The 26,608-nt window shown below is 35.2% G+C and overlaps 1 protein-coding gene across 2 annotated transcripts in view; it reads right to left on the reverse strand.

The window, feature by feature from the left end:
• Positions 1-26,072, reverse strand: part of CLPX (caseinolytic mitochondrial matrix peptidase chaperone subunit X) — a 47,189-nt gene extending 21,117 nt beyond the window's left edge. For both annotated transcript variants that reach the window (XM_001367006.5, XM_056808541.1), the window contains exons 1-6: positions 22,972-26,072; positions 14,858-15,018; positions 11,586-11,703; positions 4,739-4,893; positions 2,618-2,777; positions 473-514 (exon numbers count right to left, since the gene is read on the reverse strand). In XM_001367006.5, the coding sequence (XP_001367043.1) occupies positions 473-514; positions 2,618-2,777; positions 4,739-4,893; positions 11,586-11,703; positions 14,858-15,018; positions 22,972-23,044 (709 nt within the window). In that variant the 5' untranslated portion in view covers positions 23,045-26,072. The remainder of the gene's footprint in view (positions 1-472; positions 515-2,617; positions 2,778-4,738; positions 4,894-11,585; positions 11,704-14,857; positions 15,019-22,971) is intronic.
• Between the last annotated feature and the right edge of the window lie 536 nt (positions 26,073-26,608).

Below are 26,608 nucleotides of genomic sequence, written 5' to 3' on the forward strand. Positions count from 1 at the left end.
CAGAAGTGCAGCTGACAAAAAGCAACTATGAGAAAATGGGCCCTGTAGTGCTCTTTTGTCACTAATAAGTAGGTGAGCCCTAGCTGTAAACTAATAGTTTATTTTTAATAATCTGACATAGGAAACCCATAGGTAAGAAAATAAGTTATCAATGTGCAACATAATTAACACAGAAATACTATTCTGCATATTATGAAAGATCACAATATAAAAGAACTAATACCACCAGAAATAGCTTGGCAAAGCAAACCACACAAACCAATCCTGAAAAAAACTTCAGATTTTTAATATTTCATATGGGTAAACATATTTAGAAAATAGCAAGTATTCCCAATGACATACAAGCAAATTTCTACATACACACACACACGCACACACGCATACATATATATTTCCCTATCATTATTACGCCAGAGATATTTCACTCAAGCAAAATTCAAAAAGTGTAGATTACAAAGGAGGAGTAACTTACTTGTAAATCTGTACTCATCCTCCCGTCTTCTTATTTCTAATTCTAAGAGAAAAAGAAAACAACCAAATCATCACTGTTACAACATGTGGGCCCTTCTCCAATATAAAAGTGGGTCTGTGCATTTGCAGGGACCCCCTTCCCCCCCCAGATCAGGACTTTACATTTTGCATATATCCTAGAGTTAGTGATTATTATGAAATTGGCAAAAATTAAAAAAAAAAAATTAAAGCTCTAATCAGTTAACTTTTTTCCCCTCAGAGTGTTCCCAAACAAAACAGTTCCCTCCATTGATGTAATTTTGCAACTTTTCATTTCTGGTTCCTTAAGTGTTTTAAGTATTAATACTTCTGACCTATTAGTTATCAAGTCTTGTCATTTCTACCTTCTTGATATCTCTCATGTGTGCCCCCTTCTCTCCTGTGACTTGGGCAGGCCCTCACCAGACTGTTGCAATAGCCTGCTGGATGGTCTCCTTGCTTCAAGTCTCTCCACACTCAGTTGTTGAGCTGATCATGCTGTGCAATCACACCTCTAATTCAGTAAGCTCCATCAACTCCCTATCACCTCAAGGATCAAATATAAAACCCCCTGGTTTTATAGGCCTTTATAACTTTAACCCTTCCTGTCTTCTCAGATTTCTTACAACTTACTCACCCCCACACTCTATGACCCAGTGAAACTGGGTCTTTACTGTTTCTTACACATGCCATTCCTTCTCAGCAGTACAAGTCATTCTCATTGCTTTTCTCTCCTGCCTAAAAGACTCAAGACCTCTCACTTCCCTGGCTGCCTTTGAGTCTCAGCTAAATCCCCATTTTCTATAAGAAGCCATTCCTAGGCTTCCTTAATCTTAGTGCCCTCCCTGTGGGCCCACATCCATTTTATCCTACATATAGCTTGTTTGAACATAGTTGTTTGTATGTTGTCTCCCTCATTAGATAGTGAGCTCAGAGAACAGGGATTCCTGTCTTTTGTCTTTCTTTGTATCCTCAGAATGTAATACAGAGTAGACATTCAATAAAACCTAGCTGTCTTAACATAAAAATATAGGGTATTTTGCTTTTCAGCGTGAGGGTAAAAAAACAAAAACCTACCACCTACTCACCTCTGACTATATTAAAAGAAAATTTTCTCATTAATAAAATTTAATTCAAGTTTTCACCCTTAAAAAACTTAAAATGCATCCTTTTTAATATTTTTAAAATCTCATTTAAAATAGTGACAAAAAACATAAGATATGTGGACACTCACAAGAATCATATAAAAATATATATTGTTTGAATGGCATTACCCAAATGAGTTTACAGTTTAATGCAATACTAACCATAATAATGAGAAATTTCATAGAATCAGAGAAAGGGATGACAAACTATTTATAAAAAACACACATTAAGAATATTAAGGGACATTATGAAGAAGAAAAAAGGAGGACTTGCATTGACAGATCTTGAATTATAAAGTAGTAATTATCAAAACTATTGGAAAAAAAATTGATCAGTGATGAATACATTAACTAATCCAGAATGAGAATCAAATATTTACAACAACCTAGTTATTAGTAGTCTAAAAATCATAAAACACTGGAAATGAAAAAAATTCCCAGAACAGGATTACATCCAAATGACATACTATATATCTCCCAATATATCACAACTGCATATTATCTATTTTTAAATTATTCTTAAAAATAAGAGAAAGACTCACATTGCCTTTTAAAAATAAACTGATCCTACTGAAGTTATTTTGTAGAATGCTCCAAGATGTAATCTTACTTAATCAGTTACATATTATCTTATGGATACTACAATCATGCAAATTTAATTAAAATTTGTAGCAGTCATTAGTTTGTGCTACTTAAAATTATCTTTTAAACTTTTTTTACTATGTCACTATCCATAATACATCAAGATGTTAGCTAACTGGTTTATCACAATCGACATTTACATTGATAGCTCAATGAGTCATGAATGCAAATTCTTCCAATGTATCAGAATAACTGTGTACTAGCTGTAATAAAGTTGAATCTCAAAAAAAAATTCCAAATCTCCGAAGCTAAAACATTTAGACAAGACAAACAGGAAATATAGCTATCATATCTGCTAAATACAGTGAATTGAAATTTTTAAAATTACCAAGAATACTGACCTCTAGGAGTTAATGATGTCTGCTTCTCAACTTCTGCTTGCTGCCTCAGGTTGGCTGGAATATTATTATAAATTCTCTTGTAATGATTATACACAGCAACTGAAAGCACCTTCTTGGCAAACGACTGACCAACAACATATTTGTCGAGGTAGTTATAAATCTAGAGGAAAATGATTAGGAATGAAAAAAATTATTACTTATCAAGTATATCAAATATACTTATCAAAGGTACTGCATAAAGTATCAAGGATTTTTTACTTTAAAATATATCTGAACTAAAATGCTGGCTAAGAAATGAAACCCAGAAGGAAATGATTCCCTTCTTTGTATATGCATCCCTAGTCTGGGGCAGAGCAGACAATAAATGCTGACTGAATGACCGATTAATTCAGAGACACAAAATTCTTAATGAAGAAAAGCTCAACTTTATTTTTAATGCATTTTAATGTATTTTTACTACTAGTGTTTTGCCACTGTCTAGTATAGGAAAGAAAGATAGCATTTAAAAACAAAAAGATTTAAAGACATAAATGAGTATTAAAAAGTGTATTTCTCACTATTGATCAATAAATTGGACTTTACCCAATTTAATAGCATTAACCCATACCTTCTTCATAAGTATACAGGACAAAAACTAGGACCGATATTTACCTTTTCAGGAAAGGTATTATATAACTGTCAAATCATCAGTATGTATACAATATATAATAACCAGAGACATTTAATATCTGATAGATAAGATGAAAAACTTAGATGTGATGGCTCACTAGAATGACAAAAGTACTTCAGTAGGAGATTCAATTTTATATATATACAGCCTTATTTTCTGTCTTAGAATCAATATTCTATATCTTTTCCAAGGCAGAAAAAGTGATAAGGGCCAGGCAATGGGGGTAAGTGACTTGCCCAAAATTATACAGCTAGAAAATGTCTCAGACCAGATCTCCCAGTCTCCCAGGACCTCCCAATCTCTAGGCTTGGCTTTCCATCCACTGAGCCACCTAGATTTCATTATATTTTGACGTCAGTCATTTAGAGGATAGAGGCAAGTTTATTTAGCCCTTTGAGAATAGGACTGACTATATTCTATCTTTAAAAATTTTTATCTACATATTTTCTAAAGTTTCATCTGAAAATAGATGTCTAGATTCCACATAGATAAGCACAAGATAATCTTAAAGGCTACTTTTCCCTTTTTTGTTATTTTACATGGACAGTTCCTAAGTTCACAATATATATTTTAGTATAATTCTTTCCCATACTTTTCATTCATCATAAATCACATCAAATAAATCTCACAACATACCTGAATAGAGGATCCCTAAGCCACTAATGAAAACTGATGGTGGGAGAAGAAGCAATAAAGGAGTGGGGGTAGGAAATGTAGAAGGAAGGGGAAACATACTAAGAAAACAAGCAAGAGATGAAAAAGATCACACTACGGTGGAAGGAAGGCAGATAGATTCTTAGTCTGGGTGCTGCCTACATAAGAGATGGGGAGGAGGTACCCAGTCAATGAGAAGGGCTGTGGGCTCTATTTGAGAAGGCCAGGTCATCCCATGGCCAAAATCACCTACCACAGGGGCTAAAGGAAAATAAAGTGGGACATCTGTAAATCTGGGCACCTTGATCAAGGAGTAGTTTCAGTATATAGTTTAAAATGCAGATTTGTACATATGTGATATATAGTATTTCATTCACACTTTAAAAGAGGAAAACCATAAAATGTTAGTATACTTAGGTATATAGAGGCTAAAATTAACACAAAAAAAATTATAGCTGCTGTTCATTAAGGATCATGTAATTTTAATTTCTGACATACAACTACTTTAATAATCATCGGAATATTTTTTTCATGGTATTTAAAAAGGAAAGAAAATGATAACAAATGAATGGAGCAGCTACAATAGAAGCATAAAAACACTTAATTTCTCTATCCAAATGTTAAATATTAAATATCTACAATAATTCAGATCACTATACCTAGGTTTTAAGGCTTAACTATGCTTTATCACTATTCAAGATTAGAATTCACTGTGGATTATGGATTTATTGGGGGAGGGAGGGGAATGGAATATTTTAAGGAAAGAATGCTTACAAAGATTAAACTAAGACCTATACCTTTTTGGGGGGAGGAGGTGGTTTCTGTTGGAATGCCAATTTTACAGCTTCTGCTGCTGATTCAGGCTCTTTAATTATGCTTTTCTTTGAGTCGGCTTCAGATAGCACAACAAAAAAATGATGACATTTTTCACACTTCACAAATCGGGTGGAAGCTGTGAAAGAAAAAAGGTGAACAGGGGCAAATAAAAGAGAAATTATTCAAGTAGCAATTATTTTACCTTACGAACTCGATATAAATGAAAGTTATACCCCTGACCAAGAGTGCCCTGAAAGCCTACTCACTAGCAGCAAAAGGGCCTAAGATGAAAAATCATTAGTTCAAGGTATCATACATACTAAAGAAACTATTAAAATAGACGAGTTTAGTAAATAAATATGAAGCCATGGTAAATCTGGGCAAATCTTTTCTACAAGAATTATGTCAAATTCATAAATTTTTATGAAATTTGTATCTACATATTTGTGCCTGAGTAATGTAATAAAATGTGTTGTTGGTTTGTTAAAAAGCTGAAAATAAGTCACTAGGACATGGTATTTTGACAAAGTACCATAACAACTCAGATGCTGTTAAAATTCTGAAGTTGTCAAGTTTTGAAAGTAGTAAAGTACAGATGAAGCCCATTTCACATGTAAAAATGCAAAAAGGCATATAATATGATCTAGGAATTCAAATGTGAACATTTATGAATCATCTAACTTTAAATAACCATTATCATTTCAATCCTTATTTCACTATTTAATCCCTTATTCTTTTGACCTAAAATTACAGTTTAAAAGAGGGAGACATGAAATAAAATAACCAGTGACAAGAAGAAATATAAATACCAAGTATGACTAAGACAGTTCAATCTCAATACCAAGTATATCACTCAATTCTATTTGAATTTCAAAAAAATCAAGCTGATGATAATCCAAGACAAGCCTGGAAAGCTGAAAGAAAAGATTTTTTTAGTTCTAAACTGTACTTATTTATATATCATGCCCTCTGCTATGGGACTATACAACCCAGAAAGATAAAATCAACTAAAAATTATGTTCACACTAAAGGAAAACATAGGAATAGATAATCTATAACAATAACTAAATCAATGTGTCTACAAGATTTTAGAACACAGTCAGAAACCCACATGATTTTATCCCTCCCCATGCCCAACATAATCCTCTTCCCTCTCCATTTAACCTTTTTGGTAGTCAGGGACATTAGGATCATCAATCATCTGAAAATAAGAAGTCTACCCTTTCTTGATGTTTTTGTATAACATTGTTAACTGCCAATGCTGATAAATTCTAGATAACTAGAGGGAATCTTTTTTTCCTTTTGGAAAAACTACAAATTTATCTTTAATAATATCTGTATTATGTATTTTAGGAAAAAATAAATTAGCAACACACCTAAATAGTCACATAATAATTCAAATGAAAATAAATGAAAGATTAAGCTTTCAAATTTAGAAAACAAATGTTTGTAGGAATGTAATTTTGGTTTATATTTTCAGTCTTAGATACAGGATCACTTTCAAAAATTCATTTTTTAATATACTTAATAAATTTTCAATGGCAAAATTATAAACTCAAGAAAATGGGTTAGTTATTTTTCAACTTCTTTTTTAAATCCCAAGGTGATAATACAATAATCATTTAATAAAAAGAAAAAGTCAACAAAATATCCATATACATTTTCCAAATTGCTAACAACTTTTCCAAAGGGCAGTTGTCCTCATCTTGAAATGAGGCACTTATTTACAATGAATTTTGAAGGTAACCAATGTGAAGAATTAAAAACTTCTAGAGTTTCTCTTGGTTTCAAACTGTGTGACAAGAAAATCTGCCTGCCCAAGAAAGGCAGAGCAAAATACCCTGTTCTAAGGGAAACTGGGTCAAAGGTAAAGTGCAACACCAGTATGACACAACTGTTTGTTTACTGACCGAGTTTATTTGATTTTTACCTGAACTAAAATTTAACACTGAAATGGATTTTAAAATATATTCCATCTAACAGAGAGAAGATTTTGTGTGTTTCATTTGTGCCTGTTGTTTTCTGGTTCCCCTTCTGATTACCAACACCTATACATCACAGAGATCAATCTTTAAATATCAAAATAAAATATTTTGTTTAACAGAATACTTAAGGGGAAAGGAATTAAATTTTAACATCTCATTTATATTTATTAAAAATTTAAATGAAATTCATTAATGATTTTGTAAAATGTAAAAGTATATTCCTTGAAATGATTTTCCAAGTATCTTATATTCAATAATGTTAAAAAAAGAACAATGAAAACTTTGAATTTCATGCTTATTCAAAGAAGCATTTCTCCACAAACCATCACTGTAAGTTTTCTATAGCATCAAAGACAGAACAAGATTGAACATGCTCGTCAGAGCTTGTGAGATTTCTTTATTGAAATTCCAAACAATCATGAACTTGCTATTGAAGGCCACTAAAGAAAGTTCCACTAAATCAACCAAAAGTTTCAAATGGACTAAAATTTTAAATAAAGAAAAACTCTGAAATTATACATTAATTTAGTCACCTCAGCCTCACCCTCCATGATGTTATTTATAAGCCCCTTGAGTCAAGAGAGAGTGTGTTGGTTGTTCATCTCTGTGATCCAGCAAAAGAATATACAAGTAAGAAACATGTGCCTAGGCCAGAGGCCTAGACAAAATAACCTCACATCACACAAGAGACCGCCTGCTCCAAAATGGAAGTCCAAAAAGAGCCAAGAGAGAGAGCCCTCAAAAGCCTTTGAATCAGCTTAAATACCTTCTCGATCTCGGCCCAGGTGAGATTACAAGGCATTCTGGGGAAGTGGAGCAAAGGCTCGTGGGGATTGTAGTCCTGTATTCGAGTCTATTTTTTACAGCACCTTACATAGAGCAGGTGTTTAGTTAAATGTCTAGAAAACTTTTGAGTCAAGAATTGCTAAGGGAGAGTTTCTTCTGTCTTAAATTTAGGAGTACAACTTCAAAACTTCTAAAACTTTTCTAAAAACACTTACTCCCAAAGAAAACATCTATATTTCAACTTTTTAAATCAAAGTTTGAGGATTTAAATATGCTGTCCACTTCTGGACAGATAAGAGGCAGATTCAGGGTACAGACTAAAATCCATATCTGTTAAAAAGGAGGATATAGGAAGAGAAAATAAGTGAAAAAAAATAATTTCTTTTAAATTCAGAAGATGGAAATTTACTGAAGAATAACAATTTGAAAGGGATGTCATGGGCATAATTATCCCCCTAAAATTCAACATTTTTGCAGATTAAAAAAAGAATTTCAATGCTAGACTAATATTTAAAATTTTAAACAATGTTCTACATAACTGAAAAAAGCTAAAAATTAGTCATAAATTTAAAATAAAAGCAAATTTTATGTATTATTCTTTATGTTCATTTTTATTTACTCTTAGCTTCTCTTTCTGTGCTTCCATGCTATTGCTTATATCCATATTATCTTATTTCTAATTTAAAATAATGATGCATGAGGTATTATGGGTCCACTCATAAGGAATAAATTCTAGAGATCCCTTAAAATTATCTATATTAGGGGGCAACTGGGTAGCTCAGTGGATTGAGAGCCAGGCCTCAAGATGGGAGGTCGTAGGTTCAAATCTGACCTCAGACACTTCCTAGCTGTGTGACCCTGGGCAAGTCATTTACCCTCCACTGCCTAGCCCGTACTACTCTTCTGCCTTGGAACCAATACACAGTATTGATTCTAAGGTGGAAGGTAAGGGTTTAAAAAACAACAACCCTATATTAAAGACAGCTCTTCCCCCTTTCCCCTTCTTCTCCACTGTTCTTTCCCCTTTGATACTAAGACGTGAAAGTCAAAAATGTTAATAAGAAGAACTTATTACCCCAAATGTAGCTAAAACTAGTGGGAATGTAAGGAGATAGTTTTGAGCAAGGGATTTTGCAGTAATTCTTGACTACTCTAGTCAGTCATCCACAAAACACCAACTCTCACTTCAACTAGTCCACCAAAGGGTAATAAACATACATGGAATCTACACTATTTAAATAGTATGTAACTAAACAGTGTGATTCCTCAACTTTTCAAGTTACTGTAGATTCCACAGAACTCAGTAAAAATAGCTGCCATGAAACAAGAGAAAGGATCCCTTCAAAGTGAAATGTTCAAAATCATATTTTTAAAAATTCAAGATGAATCTAAGAATATAGTTTTCTGAATATCTCATTTAACATTCAATGTCCATTCTTTTGTACATATCTCTTTGCAAATGACTTCAGAAAACAGGAGTTATTTTCTAGGTCTATGAAACTTAGAAACTTCTCTTAAGACAAAGGCATTCATACTAAAACAACAAAAAACTACATAAAACCACCATTACAAATAGAATCATTTTGAATCTGATGATCTTAACTTTAATCTATTCATATTGATGCTTTCCCCTATTCCTCCAGGGCACAGCAATATGCCACCAAAATCATAAAAGGGAGAAAACTTTCTGCACCAATTTCAAAAGTAAAGACTTCTTATGCTGATCTCAAAGAGAAGAATTATATGGTAGCAGTTCTAAAAGAGTCCTTACAGATCATTTAAATTTTTACTACCCCACTTTCCAGGTGAAAAGGCTGAAGCACAGGAAGTTTAAGCAAATTATCCAAGAGCACAGATGAAGACTATGTCTCATGACTAAGTTCTGTGCTGATATCACACTGTCTTAAAATTTAATTTTAGGGGCAGCTAGGTGGCTCAGTGGATAGAGAGCCAGGCCTAGAGATGGAAGGTCCTGGGTTCAACTCTAACCTCAGACATTTTCTAGCTCTGCAACCCTAGGCAAATCACTTAACTTCAACTGCCCTTAATGTTCATCTGCCTTGGAACCGCTACTTAGTATTGGTTCTAAGACAGAAGGCAAGAGTTAAAAAAAAAAAAGAATTTTGGGGGTACAGTGGATAGGGCCTGAAGTCAGGAGGACCTGGGTTCAAATCTGACCTCAGATACTTCCTAGCTATGACCATGGGCAAATCACTTAACCTTGATTGCCCAAGATAGAAACTAAGAGTTTATTAAAAAGAAGAATTCTGAGTCTCATTCCCACTGAGGATTTTCCTTTACAGGTTTAGGAAAAAGTAAGCATCAACCTTTTGGTTGTAGTTTTTAATTATCAGGGTCTTTTGAGATTATAAAAACATAATGCATATATATTTCTTCTTTAAATGAGAATTTTATGCTTTTAAAAATAACAATTTTATTTAATTACAAAATATGAATGTTGGAACTAATGGAGATGGTAGTGGTAGTGTTGAGTCTTTAGAATTTTTTTCCTATTAATCATCCTAGACTCAAAAGCTTGACAAGTTCTTCAACATTCTTACACTCGAACAATGAAAAAGGGGAAGGTGAGTATGGTGGTGCCATCTGAATCACTTTTTTGAATTACTGACATTAGCTAAGTACTGCTGGTAAATATGACATCTGGCACAAGAAATAACACTGAGTAACAGCATCTTTGCATTTGGAAAACTAATAGTATTTATAAAAATATGATTTTTTGCTTCTGCTCATTAGCAATAAGTCTCCATTTTCCTATTCTCTATATTACTTTTATGTCACTCATTACAAACTATCTTATATTTCATAGGTGCTTCATATCTTAGTATATTTAAAATTCCTCAGGGACTCCAATCAGTCACTCACATTTGCATCCACCTAACTCCTAGGACATATCAATGCCTTCAATATACATAGAAGGTATTCAATAATTCTTGTTTAATGAATTAACGCCTACTTAAGTGTATTCTTGAATTAAAGGTTAGACTTATGTCACATAAAAAAAATTAAAGACAAAAATAAAGTTAGTAATCAAGGGTCTTAAACTATTCTCTATACTAGTGGTGTAAAACGCAAATAGAATCAGATCTCTGATTACAATATTGTAGCATTCCAAGCATATTCACATCTATGAAATATAAATGATTGTATGGTTACTGTGTCTTCAGACACAAGGTTATACTCTGATGTTTGTGAATGTAATCTTGACCTGGCCATGAGGCCCTTGCCTAGGACAAACTCATTAACATGCTCGGAATCACATTCCTCCAGAAAAGCAGGGTTTGAAATGTACACGCCCAAAAGGTGTTACCTCTACCTTGCCAACCAATCATGACTGTCTATGCTTTGTGAAGTGATTGTTACAGGATTGGAAACACCTCCCTGGTCCCGCAGCAATAAAAGTAGAAGGTGGGCCCCATGAATTTCCTCTTGGAACTTCCTCTCCCCTTTCTTGGATCTCTGCTCTGCTCCTGATCCCTTTTCCTTTTTCTCATTCTCTTTCAAGGCTATGTATTCTCTGCCCTAATCTCCTTCTCAACCTCGTATTCCATTGATCCTCATATTTTCCTTCCAAGGAGAATATCATAGGGGTTTGCCTGCCCTATTCAAACTCTGACTTGTCGGTGTCTGTCATTCTTCACCCTGGTTCCCCGATTCCCTACCTCTCCTCGGGTCCCTATCACAAAGGAGAACCCCTTTCCTGTGTGGGCCCTGCTGGTCAGGTGAAACCCCACATGTGGCATATATTGACTTAGAAAATCACAAATTAATATTATCTATGTTATACTGTATTTTTATTTATTTTGTTAAACATTTTCCAGGTATATTTTCACAGGGTAAATCTGAGATGAATGTGGCACCTGTGCTCTATACTACTATGACGAATATTAAGTATTTATAACACTGATTATTTTAAATGGTGTAATAAGAAAATAGTTCTAGTTTCTATATCACTGCAATTAATTTATAGGAATGGCAATGTTAAAGAAGGAAGAAGAGAGGAAAGGACAGTATAAAAGGTAATTATGTTGATACTTACACACAAAAGTCTCTACATGTGTGCAGAGATCACCACATTTTGGACATCTCAGCTGGTTTCCTCCTTTCCCAGAATTCCCAGAGCTTGATTTTTTACTGCCTCCTTCACTCACTGGTTTCTAATGTTTGAGGAGAAAAAGGAAGTAAATTGTTACATTTCATGCAATTATTTTATATATAGCTTGACACTATGTTTATACAAATAACATTGTTAAATACACTAATATTTTTATTCTAATTTCTAGATCTCAAATGTGTAAAACTGACTTAGGAAGTTTATACAATCTGATGTTAGACTTGTCAATTTCACTTTATTTTTTTTGTGATGCCAGTTAATCACTTTCATTTCTGAATATATCCCTCTCCCTCCTCAATCTCATAAGTCTTCTCTGGTTAAAAAGAAAAAAAAAAGACTCTACAAAACCAACCAATTGTATCTAACAGTATATACAACATTACACAGTCAGAACCCCCACTCCTCCAATAAAATAAAGGAAGTATAATTTCTCAACATTCTTTTAGGGCTTTTCCAGTGTTTTATTTCATTTTCTTCTTCCTGTTTATGTTATAGTCATGGTGTATATTGTTTTCCTGGTTCTTAACTTTATAATTCTGCATTAATTCATGTCTTTCTATGTTTGTTTCATATTCATTGTCTTCTACAAGATAGTAATATTCCATTATATTTATGTGCCACAATTTACTTATATATTCCCAAGCAATGAGCACCTTCATTTCTAGTCTTTTCCTGCCCAAAAAAATGCTTCTGTGAATATTTACTTATTTATTTATAACTTTTTTCTTTCGTTGACCTTATGGAGGCCTACCAGTGAGATCTTAGGGTCAAAGGTACACATAATTTTAGCCACTACTCAATGCAATTTCTGAAATCATGTATTTGAAAGCATCAAATGTTTTTCTATCTGTAAGACATCAAATAGAGATCTTATCTGTCTAAAACGCAAGTCTGCGAACTGTATAATCTGTCTTTGTGATATGTATTTTCTATTTTCAATGTATGCCACTGTATTCAATAAACATTGGGGGAGAATTCAGAAGTATGCCCCCAATGTTATTAAATTGACCCAGTACTAGGCTTATACCCTAAAGAAATCAAATAAATTTTTAAAAGGGCACACGTGTACAAAAACTTTTTGTGATGGCAAATAGAAACTATGTAGGAATAGCTTCCCTATATTATGGTAAATGAATGTATTAGCAGGATATTATAAAACCATAAAAAATTATGAAAGGGATAGTTTCTGAAACCTGGGAAAATCTGTGATGAGCTAATGCAGAATGAAGAGTGAGTGTTCTGTCCGTGTCCTGAAAGAAAAGTAATAGCCTCAGGATGCAAAATAAGACTTTTTTTGACAAAGCCAATGTGGGAATATATATATATATATATATATATATATATATATATATATATATGTTATGAGGGTTCCCACTCCCATGTTGGAGAGGGGAAGAACATAAGAAAAAGCAAATAGCTTTTTGTTAAATGAAAATTTTTAAAAAGATCAAAAAACATGGGAAATAGTTACTATTAGATAATATAGTAGAGCCAAAGTGGTATCATGATAGATTGGAGTCTGTGCTTTTTGCTCTTCAATCTTAGATAAGTCCAATTCCTTACAGAGTCTAACAAAGAATAGCAATGCAACATGTGGGGAAAATGCAATCTGTCAAAAATACAATTAAGTTGTGGGAAATTGAACATTCTGGCATACTGCTGGCAGAGCTATAAAGAAGTTCAACAATTTTGGTAAGTAATTTGGAATTTTGTAAATAAAGTGCCTAAAAAGTCCACTCTTTGACCTAGAGATTCCATTATTAGTTTAAATCCCAAGTACATTCCCATGTACAAGAAGAAAATGACTATATCATGAAAATATTTATAGCAGCATTTCTTGTGATAGCAAAAAATTGCAAGCACAGTAGATACCCATAAAGTGGGTAATGGTTAAATGAATTGTGGTATACATAAATGAAATGGATTATTATTGTTCTATAAGAAACAACTGAATAAAGAAAAATAATGAAAAGGTCTACATGAACTGACAGAAAGTGAAGCAAAGCCCAGAACATTACACATGATGACCACAACAACGTAAATGAAAAGAACTTCCAAAGAAAGTAAAACTGCATATATCATAGAATTACAAAAAATAAGCACAGTTCAAAGTAATAGATACAAAGAAGATGAAGAAATGCCCCTTCTGAGAGAGACAGCTCACAACTATGCAAAATTGCCTATGTTTTCAAACTTTGTATTTGTTGATCAATTTTGCTGATTTTTTTTCCTCTTTAAAAAATATTACTATATGGGGGTGGTTCTTTGAGAGAGGACAGAGTAGGGCCGGAAACTGGGGAAAATTTTGATGATGTTAAAAAAGCAAAGGACAAATAAACTTTTTAAGTACTTAAAGCATTTTGTGATAAAAATAGGAAACAAAGTAGATAATCCCCATTTAGGGAAAACTGAACTAATTATGATAATATGAAGGTCAGGGGGAAAATGAGGAATTCAATGAAACTTGATAAGACTTGAATATAAACAAAATCATAAAAATATGAAGGAAAATAACACTAAAAGACAATGACCACTCTTGATTGAAGAAGACTGATGATGAACTCCCTATCTATCCTCTCAGCCAAAGGCTGTAAGAGATGTGCTATCAGACATTACAGATGCATTCTTTACTTTTTATCTTTGTTACAAGAAAGGGTGGGGCAGTTCAAGTGATAACAATTTCCCCTCCAATGCATCAATGCATGGCCACTGGCAAAATATGCCCCAAAAGGAAGGGAAAAATGCTATCATCCTATTTGGAAACTAAAGAGTAACTCAATATGTTAACAACCAACTAGAAAATATTCATTAACTACAAAAAAGATGAGAGGATTTGTATTTGTAGTGGACTAGCTGGGAGTTGGTTTTAAGTACAGCATAATGTTAAGAACCAGAATGTTAAATAATAACACTGGCTAAAAAGCAGATTTCACCTAGGTCTAAATTTTTGTATCATTCTGCAGTATTATGTCAATGTAGGTTCAAATTCATGCTTATAAAATATAGTATATAGATGAAATACTACATATTTACATAAAAACATTGATCATCTATTTTCTCATCAACAAATTAATTTCAGCTTCAGAAAACTACAAAAGCAAAGCCTACCAAAGAACCAGACTGCCATATACTATCACACATTTTTAAGGGTTTTTTAAAAGTTGTTCTAAGTTCACTATTAAAGATACAATGACTACCTTATTTCCGTCTCCTGAACCATCCTTGCTAGTCCCATCTTTTGAAGCAAAGTATGCTGGTGTTTCTGAAAAAGTCCTAAAAGGAGTCCTTCGAAGAACTTGTGTTTCAAAGGTCCCCAACCTTCCTAAAACTGGGAAGTGACTTCGACCACAAGAAATACCTGGAAATAAAACACAGTTGGTTAGCCCACAGACATGGTATACAAAGTTAATGAATCACCTGAAGATAATAAAGTTGCATTTATTTTTTTAAACAAAGCAGAGGGGCCTTCTAGTCAATTCAGTGATAAAGACATCATTTAGGAACAGGCCTACTGTCAAAAATGGGCTGGGACTCAGCCTAGTTAAAAAGTTCCAGACCTGGCATGACCTCATCACTTGAAAGTAAATAGAGATGCCAGCTTCCTGAGCATGTGTGATCAACCTATTACTGAATAAGCAAAGATTCCAAAAGAGCTGAGATCAAGGAGCTAGGATCTATCTCAACTTTTCCAAGATAAAGAGGCAGAGTACTCTATAAAACTACAATCCTAAAATGTAGTCAAATGTCTCCTATATTATTTCTACCTCCAAAAATGACATTTCTGACAAAGCATCTTTGGAACACATCCCCTTCCTGTAATTCCTAATAATCTAGAAAAGTCAATCTATAACTTGTTAAAAGGTATAGAAAAGGGCAGCTTGGTGGTACAGTGGATAGAATGACAGGTCTGGAGTCAAGAAGAGTTCAAACTTGGCCTCAGACATGTCCTAGCTGTATCAACGCAGGCAAGTCCCTTCCCTCTGTTTGCCAAGCCCTTGTCCTTCTGTCTTAGTGTTCTAAGGAATTTTAAGGTTTACATTGCTAAGACAGAAAGCATGGGTTTAAAAATAAAAGATACAGAATACATCTCAACCTACTAAAACAGTTCCCATTATATTTATATTCACAAAAGTTAGTTAACTGAATAAAATTTTCAGTTCTTCACCTACATAGTTAAGACATAGCTAAAGTTCATCTTTAAACAGCTAAAATCCAGAGGCTATCATCTTTTGACAAAGCAAGATCTAAAACCTGCAAACAATTTCTTATTTTTTCTTCAAAATGTAAAATTTGTGTTTGAGTTTTATTATTTCCCCAGCTGGATCTGGGGCATACAAACAAAATGCTTCCCAGATATATCTATACCCAACAATTGATTTAAAAATAAAGTGTATGAATTCAAACCATCAAATTTTTAAAAACTGGTGGTATTTGCATGAATGAAATAAGTATTTTAACCAAAGTAACTAATTTTTCAGAGCTGTTTGGAATGTGTGTGTGTGTGTGTGTGTGTGTGTGAGAGAGAGAGAGAGAGAGAGAGAGAGAGAGAGAGAGAGAGAGAGAGAGAGCACGTGCACTTGATAGCTATTGAATTGAGGTGAATCAAAGTAGATCATAATATTACAGATTTGGAGCTGGAAGGGCCCTTAAAGTTCATCTAGAACAGAGGTATCAAACAGGTCAATCAAGAGAGGCCTGAACCAGATTAAAATGTAATATTGGATGGGGGCCAGGGGTAGTTGCTCAGTGATCCAGGTCTGGAAACAGGAGGTCCTGGTTCAAATCTAGTCTCAGATACTACCTAGTTGAGTGACCCTGGGCAAGTCACTTAACCCCAATTACTTAGCCTTTACCACTCTTCTATCATTCTAAGGCAGAAGGTAAGGGTTTTAATTTTTTTTTAATGTAATGGGGAAATATTAAATGGAATAAATAAAAATACAATAACATAAATAATGTTAATATGTGGCCCTCAAGGATCTTTATATATGATTGGTAGCCTTATTTCTATTTGAATTTGACAGCCTCTAGAGCAAGCAGCAACTTTTAAAGATGAGGAAACCCATGTGAGGGTCAATGACTTGCCCAAGGTCAAACATAACAAGTAGTACACACAGGATTGAGATACAGAGCCCTTAAACTGAAAAGAATTATTTGTCCAATGCCTAATATAGATAGTTAGATTAAAGAGCATTCTTTTCTATTTAATTTCATTTTTCTCTAATGTAGTGGTTCTATAAGTATGTCTCAAGGAATCCTGAGGTTCCCGAAACCTTCTCAGGGGTTCCCTGCACTAAAAACTATTTTCATAATAAACACTGATGTTTTAATAATAGCTAATATGTAGTGTTACTATGTGCTAAGGATTTTTAAATTTTTTTAAATTTTAGAATATTTTTTCATGTGTGCTAAGAGTTTTACAATTATTATATCTCATTTAATTCTCACAACAACCCTGGTGTTTAGATGCTACTATTATTTCCATTTTACAGGTGGGGAAACCAAGGCACATAGGGATTAAGAAACACCTTGGCCAGGATCACTCACTTAGCTAAGAGGCATCTAAGGCAAGATTTGAAATCGGGTCTTGACTCCAGGCCTAGTACTTTATCAAATGCATAACCTAGCTGCCCCAATTTCAAATTCTAATACTATAAATATCAAAGGGCATAGCCCGAAACCTTATTTTTAAAAAGCAAATTTTGGGGGGAAGAGGATCTTAATAATTTGAGAGTGTAAAGGGGTTTGAAAATCACTGTGCTAATAATTATATTCCTATCTTTGCCCCTAAACAAATACTGCATAAATGTTTCTATTAATGCTGAACAAAAACTTAAGGTAGACAATCTGGATGAACTTTAAGCTAAATATTAACAACTCCTCCCTCCAGTACATAATAGGCCTAGCAAAATAGGTCTAATAAATATCCAAGCTAAAAAGCATTACATAAAATCCTAAAACTTATAAATTACTAATTGTAATTGAGGTTTTGTAATTTAAATGTTTTGAGTGGTTTATTATCTGGACTATTTTTATATATTTTCAATTAATCTTAAAGCAAAATAATTAACAAATTCTAAGATCTTACTAATTTAGAACACAAGTAATTTTCTTCACAGTAAAAAATGAACACACACACATAATTTTTCATGTGCTTAAAAGCAATTAAAAAGGCAATTTCAGAAAGATATAGTAATTAATTTATTAGAAAAAATGGCATAGTATAACTCCTCAAGAGACCCTCACTCAAAGAGATTTAAGAAAAATAATAAATCACATTAATGATCCTTGTAAGTAGAAAAACCCTGTTTTATAAAGAGAAAAGATTGTCCTTTGGGATAAAGAATTTACTGTAGGACCAATTCAACTTTTTTATCCAAAATACTTATCCAAAATATTACCTATGAGATTTTTTTAATTTCAAATTTTAATTTCTCTTCCTCTCCATACCAGTAGCATGTTGTAGTACTGTTTTAACAAGCATGACTACTAACATCTAGTCAAAAACAAGCTGTATCAAACTAACATCCAAATGGCCAGTTCTAAATCAGTAACTCCAATTTAATCAAGCCAGAAGTTAGTCATTTGTTTCATTAGATAGAGCCTCTAAAATTAAATACTCTATAAAATTTCATATTCATAAACACAAGTTTTTGAGAAATTAAAAAATCAATTTCTATCAAAAATGTAAACAAGTATGGCCCAAAATAAGGATATATTTTGTAGTATGTATTTTTGTATTTCCCAAGGCCACTCTTTACATAACTTTTTTAAATAGAGAAAGGCACAATGGAGAAACCATTTATCCCAATAAATTATTTTATTTTGAGAATCAATTTTTAACATTTACTCTCTTGGGTTCAACTGAATTATGTAATTCTCAACTATGGACACATTCTTTTAGATTAAAAGATTATTGTGAGTACATTATAAATTAATCTTTAATCATTCCAGAATTAAAATACTAAGCAAGAAATTCTTAAATGTTCTATAAGCATACAAAAAACAAAACTAAAACTGGATAAAGTTCTTTTATGATCAACACTTTTTAAGTGTACACATTTAGGATGTAAAGTTACCAAATAAACTGCTTAATTAAGCACTTGGTTTCCATATAAAAGCTGCTTGCAAACAATATTCAATAAGGACAAATAATTCTCAATTTTGTAAATAAGTATATGCCTCTTATTTCTACCCCAAAGTAGTTTGGTCTACTTTTATGAGATCTTATTCATTAGATGAACTATGAATACATAACAAAGCTCTGAGCTCTTAAAATCTCTTTCTCTATTTTGATACTTTGAAAGGTCTGTGATTTCAAGATGTCAATCTCACCATGCAGACCACATTATTGTTTCTTCACCAACAGACATGGCCACAAAATCTAATGCATAAACATCTATGGACCAAACTCTTGGTGATTCAATAAAGTTTTGAATGCTTATTGGGTTATCTCTAACTAGTTCAATGGTTTAAAGAGGCAAATGGCAAGAAGATAATAATAACAGCTTGCTATAGTAGAAATGGAGATGATTTAGCATTCTCCATTTTGTTCCACTTTGTTCACTTGTAATCAAGGTAAAACTTATGTTAGCAAAAGTATCCGAACAACTTCACATTTTCATGTAACTTCCTAAGAAGCTACACAGACCACCTTTGATTAGGGAAGAAAGGTCAAACAGAAGAGTTTCAGAAAAATCTGAATTTGACCATTATCATAAAAAGCCTGCCTTAGGGGCAGCTGGGTGACTCAGTGGATTGAGAGCCAGGCCTAGAGATGGGAGGTCCCAGGTTCAAATCTGGCCTCAGACACTTCCTAGCTGTGTGACCCTGGGCAAGTCACTAAACCCCCACTGCCTAGTTCTTATCACTCTTCTACCTTAGAACCAATACACAGTATTGAGTCTAAGATGGAAGGTAAGGGTTTAAAAAAATAAAAATAAAAATAAAGTCTGCCTTAGAGTCAGAAAGATCTGGGTTTATTTTGAATCTTGCTTAATATATGGTTGTGTCCTTGAGCAAGTCACTTTAAATCCATCTAGCACTGATACAACATTCCCTATGCAAATGAAATTACAGAAATTTTTTTTTTTAATGGAGTGGATTACTGGCTTTCAACATTGGGAAGAGAGGGAACTGTATCCTTGGATAACTATATTTTAGAAAGCAAATTACATATTGACTTGTAAAAGTTGAAACCAATTTTTAAAACACAAAACATTAAAATTTTATACATTACTTCAGCTAGAAATAAAATTCTATACCTCTCACTTAGTTGTAGGCTTAATTCTGGACAAGTTAAGGCATGAGAGAAAAAAGACAATAGTGAAACCTGGACTAATAATTCTGTAAAAGCATGACAGATGAAGTAACATTAGGGCAGTTAAGTCAATAGAAATGAAGAACCTTTTAAACCTTTTAGACCTTTTAGAGATGAAGTGCTGGGCCCTGTCCCCAGCCCCCAGACTGAGGGCCATGCTGGTTCCCCTCAGACTGTGTGCCATGACCTTCCTCCTCACCAAGTGCTGGGGTGTACCCACCCCTCCCTTACCCCACACAGGGGAAGGAGGAAATGCTCCATTTGATCTGCTGGGTAGGTGAAGTGAGGAATGTCCTCAGTGAGCATAGAAAGGGAGAGGGGAGCAGCTGGAACACTCTGCTCTCCTCCAGCTCTGCCACTGGTGAGCCACCCATCGTAATTACCCTCTGTGTGCTCCCATTGGGCCTGCTGGGCAGAAGGGTGGGAGATGTGAAAAAATGTTGTCAGGCATGGTGGAGAGGGGGAGGGGGGCAGCTCTGCCCAAGTTCCTCAACCTTTTTAGTAATGGAAGGGAGGGGCAGGAGGGGGCAGCTGTGTGCTCAAAGAAAGTGTTCTGCATGCTGCTTTTGGCACCAATGCCATAGGTTCACCATCACCATCACATAGGAACGAAATTAAAAATCAGTGATCAGCCAAATAACATTATAGCAAGATTCTGAAACATTTTTATTTGATTATAAACATAATCCTATTGGTCTGAGCAACACTATGACTGGCAAGTGTGAACATCGCCTACCTTTCTCAAGAGGGATATATATGAATCATTGTGTTGTCATGGTCATTATTGGCTACCAAATAATCCATTTTTCAAGTTCCCTTCAGAAATCAAAATGGCCTAAAATGACCAACAAAATATATGAAGTATGTTACTACTTCACCGAGTCCACTACTTCATACTCACTTTACTTCCCCCCAAAATAACAAAATTAATACCTGAAGTTTATAAATTCAATCCTATTGGTTATTGAGGACACAATCCCAACTTTAAAGAATCTTTACTATTTTAGAAAACTGAAATGAAGATTAAGCCTAAAAAATTATTTTTGGTAGATATGAATATATTTTGCTTTATCAGAAAATTACAAAGTCTGAACATAATGTGGCCCTATATAACATTTTTAAGACTTTTTGTTTCGTTTCATTTTTACAGCTTTAAGATTCTATATTTCACACAACTACTGGTAAGTAGAATGGCCCAGTGTAAAGAGTGCTGAGCCAGAAGGCAGAAGGACCTGAGTAGAAATCTTGTCTCAGACACTTACTAGGTTTGTGTATGACTAGGCAAGTCACTTAACCTGTTTGCCTGTTTCCTGTTAAAAAATATGCCAGAAGGCAGAAGGACCCGAGTAGAAATCTTGTCTCAGACACTTACTAGGTTTGTGTATGACTAGGCAAGTCACTTAACCTGTTTGCCTGTTTCCTGTTAAAAAATGGGGATAATAATACCCTCTACACCTCCAGAGGTGTGGTGAAGATCAAGAGATATTTGTAGAGTGTCTGGTTATTATTAAGTAAATACTAGTTATTAGTACTAATATTCAGTAATTCCTAAAGATGCTTTTAATTTTCGCTAAGAATCCTAATATCCCCCTTTTCCCCCAGAAATGTTTTTAAAAGGTCCATGAACAAAATTACACTCTCCTCTTACCACCCTCTTTTGAAATTATATTATTTTCAGAGTATTTCCTGAAATGAGTCAAGCAATCTAAATACCAGGCTGTCTCTCAATTACTTGTAGTTACAAAATTGATTCCTGGAACTGGGAATTTTTTACCTGTTGAGATCAATAATCTGTAACCAAATTTAGACACAACAAAATACAGGCCTAAGCCATATTGCATATTATGATTGAGCAACTGTTACTAAAATTTCTATTAAAGTTATTCCACAGAAAACGGAAGAACTTTTTACTTCTCTAGAATTAAAAAAAAAATTAACATGATTACAAATCTATCTTGAAAGGTAGGAAGTGATAATTATTAAGTTGTAGACCTCATTTACTTTGAAGTGAAATGGACAAACTTGTTCAAGAAGCGCTTTTTGGCTGCAGTCCCACCTCTTTTACACAGGAGGGAAAAAAAATCACTTGCTGACCAACCACGTCCCTACTACCGGGGGTGGGGGGAGGAGGGGATGGACACACGGCTGTCTACTTATGAAAACTTGGCCAATATTCAAAAAAGATAATATTCTCTCTTCCTTCCCCCCTCCCCCCGAGGAGAAAATTACAAGGGGAAATTTTCCTGTTCTGTCGGAACTTATTCTTAAAGTCAGCAAAGCTACTTCTTGGATCAGTTTCCCCAAGAGATCACGGGATCAGTAAAGTATTGTGATGCTTGTTTACGTGTACGTATGTGCCAGGATACAACACAATGACAGGGACATGACCTGGGAGGCCCTCAAAGCGGCCTATGCCCCCGAGGTTGCACAGCGACTGCTAGGGAGGAAGCCCAGTCAGGGCAGAAGCCTCCGGATACTGATAAATTACCACCCCCCAACCCCCACCAAGGGATATTAACTCGGGTCCTCACGCTACCAAGCACACACTCCCTCCGCTTCCTCCCTCACGGTCAAGTTCGCTAACATATCCTACGTGGGAACCTCGGGGGTCTTGGGAGAGGAGGCGGTGGAACCTGGCCCAGAATGTTTGCCTTTAAAGCTTTCTCGGTTTCCCCGCCCTAGTGACCCTAAGGTCCCTGTTTTCTTCAGTCGCATTCAAGCAGCCTTAGCCCCAAGAGTCTTCCCGGTAGGGCACGATGGAAAACAAGAAGATTCACTTCAGAGCCCCCTCATCAGAAGGGAGAGCGTCTGCACACCCAGGAGGAGGGAGGACAGGCGAGGGTAAACATCTCCCCACCGTCCAAGGGGGAAAAAGGCCTTGTTCCCTGAATAGGGAAGATCCCACTGTCAGGCGGGCAAACAAGTCCCGGAGCGAGCGAGTCATCTCCCGCCGCAAGGTTGGGAAAGAGGGAAGAGGGACTACTTTGTTACCTCTCTGCGCGGAGCCGAGCGAGGAGGTGATGAGTCGCGCGGCCGCGCAGGTACAAGCGCAGCAGCCGGACATCTCCGCCGGGCCTAGGCCGGGGCTGCCCCGCAGGCCGCCCTCCAGCCGCCGCTTCCCGGCCTTGGCCGCTTTCCCCGCCCGATCGTCCGCTCCGGCTCGGCTCCGGCCACCCTCACCCGCCCCGGGTTCAGTGCAGAGCCTCCTCGCCTAGTCACTAGGCCGCTCAGCTCTTCGCGCCCCACAGCCGCCGGCTCCGCCGGGTAGATATCTAACCACACCCCCCACCCCACTCTTCCCCTCCTCCCCCCACCCCCCTCCCGCCCACCGGGCCCGGGAGCGTGCGCGCGCCTGCGCCCTGGGATGCCAGGGGGGGAAGGGGAAAAGCGTGGGCACGCGCCGACGGAGCGGTGGGATGCGTGAGACCAACGTGAGGGGGAGTAGGAAAGGAGAAGGGGCGGGCACCTGCGCACGTGATCTCGCGTACCCAACACTCGATTTAGGAACTACAAATCCCGCCAGGCCATTCGCCGGAGTAGGCGAATCTCATATCCTGCGATTGGAAAAACGGCGGTGTAGATTCCAGACAGCCTGCTGGGAGTTATAGTCCGACACGTTACTGATTTGCTGGATTGAATCTTCCAGTGGGATCTAATAGAAATTCTTTCCAGTAGAAGGAAGATGGTATCCAGAATAACCCCTAGGAATCCTTTAAAGCGGTCCTGTGAGGACAGTTGTTATAGTTGATGTTGATATTGAAATTTATTCGCTTTTTAAAAAATGAACGAGTATTTTAAAATGTATATATGTTTTTCAGTGCTTTTCAGTACTTTCTAGAATTTTTTTTGATATTCAGTTTTCCTAGGGTTTGAATTGCTAAGTTGGAGATATTTAAGGGTTTTTGTTCATTTTTAAATCATACAGCAAGCAGTGACAGCTTGCAGTTCATTTCAGTGTATCTCTTGCTAAACTGTGGTACAATTTCACGTTCTGATGAGTTTGGGAGAATCATAATTTTAGAGTTGGATTTTATAGGTTATCTAGTCCGACCTCATATAGATGAGTGAAACCCCAAAAGTTAAGTGACATGAGTATATGGCTGAGCCAGGGTTCGACTTGAGGTCTTCTTATTCCAAACGTAGAACTCAACCACGCTGATTCAATCCTTTAAGGAATCCTCTGACTCCAGTTCTTCATGAATGGTTCTTGAATCCCTGTCCAGGAGACCTAAGGATTATCCCTCCAAATCACCCCAGAATCACCTTTTTGCCTGCTCTTATCCAGTTCAGTCTGGTAAAAAAAAAAATAGCTGTCACAGCCAATGAGCCTTGAGGTAACTGGTACTAAACTATTCATTTCTCTAAAATAATTTAATTACAGAAGAATGTTATTGTATTCGTTTGTAACTATTGCGTGATGCTGAAGTTTTGCTAAAATGAACTCTCCTATGTAATTGAATCACATGGAAATGCTCATTTAAACCCTTTCTCTATACTTTCTGAAGCATTTAGTTCTTAATATCCACTTTTCTAGAAGTGAAAACTAGATCAATAAACTGCATTCTAACTGGGTAATATTGGCATTATTCATTTAAATTTAGTTGTAAGTTCACCAGATTTATAAAGATCTTAAAAATAAAGAGGCTCAAGGTAAACTGCTTCCACAATGTGCCTACCACCTCAAGACTCAATGATTGTGACAGTTATCCTTTCCACCAGACTGAACTTTCCTGGAAAGAGACAGATAAAGATCATTCTGAGGTAATTTGGAGTGATGATTGTTAAGTTTCCTAAAAAGGGATTCAAGAACTATTTATGAAGAACTGGGGTCATAACATTTCATGTAGTATACTGAAATAAAGTCAAAATGGGTACATGACTTAGACACAAAGGCTGATATTTATTGATAAAGGAAGAATTTATGACGAGACAACAGAAAGCATTATGGGATATAAAATTTATACTTTCGATTACATCAAACTTAAAAGATTTAGCACAAATAAAATCAATGCAGCTAAGATTAGAAGGAAGGCAGAAAACTGAGTGGGAAATATTTTACAGCCAGTTTTTCTGATAAAGGCCTTATTTCTTAAATTTAGGGAATCAAGTCAAATTTATAAGACTAAAAGTCATTCTCCAATTGATAAATGGTCAAAGGGTATGAACAAGAAATTTACAGAAGAAAGCAAAGCTATCTGTAGTCATGAAAGAATATTCCAAATAACTATTGATTAGAGACAGGCAAATTAAAACAGCTCTGAGGTACCACCTTTCAGATTGACTAATTTGACAAAGAAGGAAAATGATAATTGTTGAAGGGGGTGTGGAAAAATAGAGACCCTTTTACACTCTTGGTGGAATTATGAATTGATCTAACCATTCTGGAAAAAAATATGGAGCCAAGCCTGAAGGGCTATAAAACTGTTATTCTCTTTGATTCAGCAATAATACTACTAGGTCTATACCCCTCAAAAAGGCAAAGAAAAAGGAAAAAGACCTATATGTCCAAACATACTTATAATAGCTCTTTTTGTGGTGGCAAAGAATTGGAAATAGAGGAGTTGTCCATCGGTTGGCTGAAGTTGGCTGAAAAAATAGTGGTATAAGGTTAGGATGGAGTGCTATTGCATTATAAGAAATAATAAGGTATTTTCAGAAAACTTGGAAAGACTTATGTGAAATTAATACAGTGAAATAATCAGAACCAGGAGAACATTGTAAGCAAAAATAGCATTATTTGTACAATGATCAACTGTGAATGACTTAGCTGTTTTCAGCAATACCATGATACAAGACAATTCCAAAGGATTTCTTATGACAAATGCTATCCATCTACTGAGGATTAGTAGAGTCTGAATGCAGATGATTCTTGTTTTTGCTTTTTTGGTCTATGTTTTCTTTTGCAAAATGACTAATATGGACATGTTTTACATAGCTGCACATGTATAATCTATATCAAATTGCTTGCCTTCTTAGGAGTAGGGAAGGGAAAGAGAGAATTTAGAACTCAAAAATGTTTTATAATGTTAAAATTTTTTTGCTTACATGTAATTGATTAAAAAAATTTTTTAAATTAAATGTTGAAAGAGTTAATCGTGATACATTTACAAGTGTATGTGTGTTTGTGAGATATGATGTATATGCATATTTAAAGCTTTCCTTCAAAGATTATTTTATCTCATTAGCAAAATAACTGCCTTAGTATTTATTAAAAAGTTCTTGCCACTTGGAAAAAAAAAGAATTAGGATCAAGGAATTACTTTGTGGATAGAATCAACTTGGTTGAGTTCTGTATTTGGAATAAGACAACCTCTCCTAGTTTGGCCACTTACTGCTTGTGTAACCTACAAGCAAGCCACTGAACTTTTGGGTTCTCACTTAACTTTATTGTTTGTACTAGATAACGCATAAATCCCAGCTCCAAAATTATGGTCCTCCAAACTCATCAAAACATGAAATTATTCCACAGTCTAGGATTTAAGGAAACCTGGTGCTTTTCTTGGCCTTTAAATTCTGGACCGATTAAAAATAATGATAGGTTAAGTACTGTCTAAAATTACCTGGGAGTGACATGCTCTGAAGTCTTATTGGGGTGTGGACATGAAACTAAATTTTTTGTTTGTTTGTT

Source organism: Monodelphis domestica, chromosome 1 (assembly GCF_027887165.1).
Source record: "Monodelphis domestica isolate mMonDom1 chromosome 1, mMonDom1.pri, whole genome shotgun sequence".
NCBI lineage: Eukaryota > Metazoa > Chordata > Mammalia > Didelphimorphia > Didelphidae > Monodelphis > Monodelphis domestica.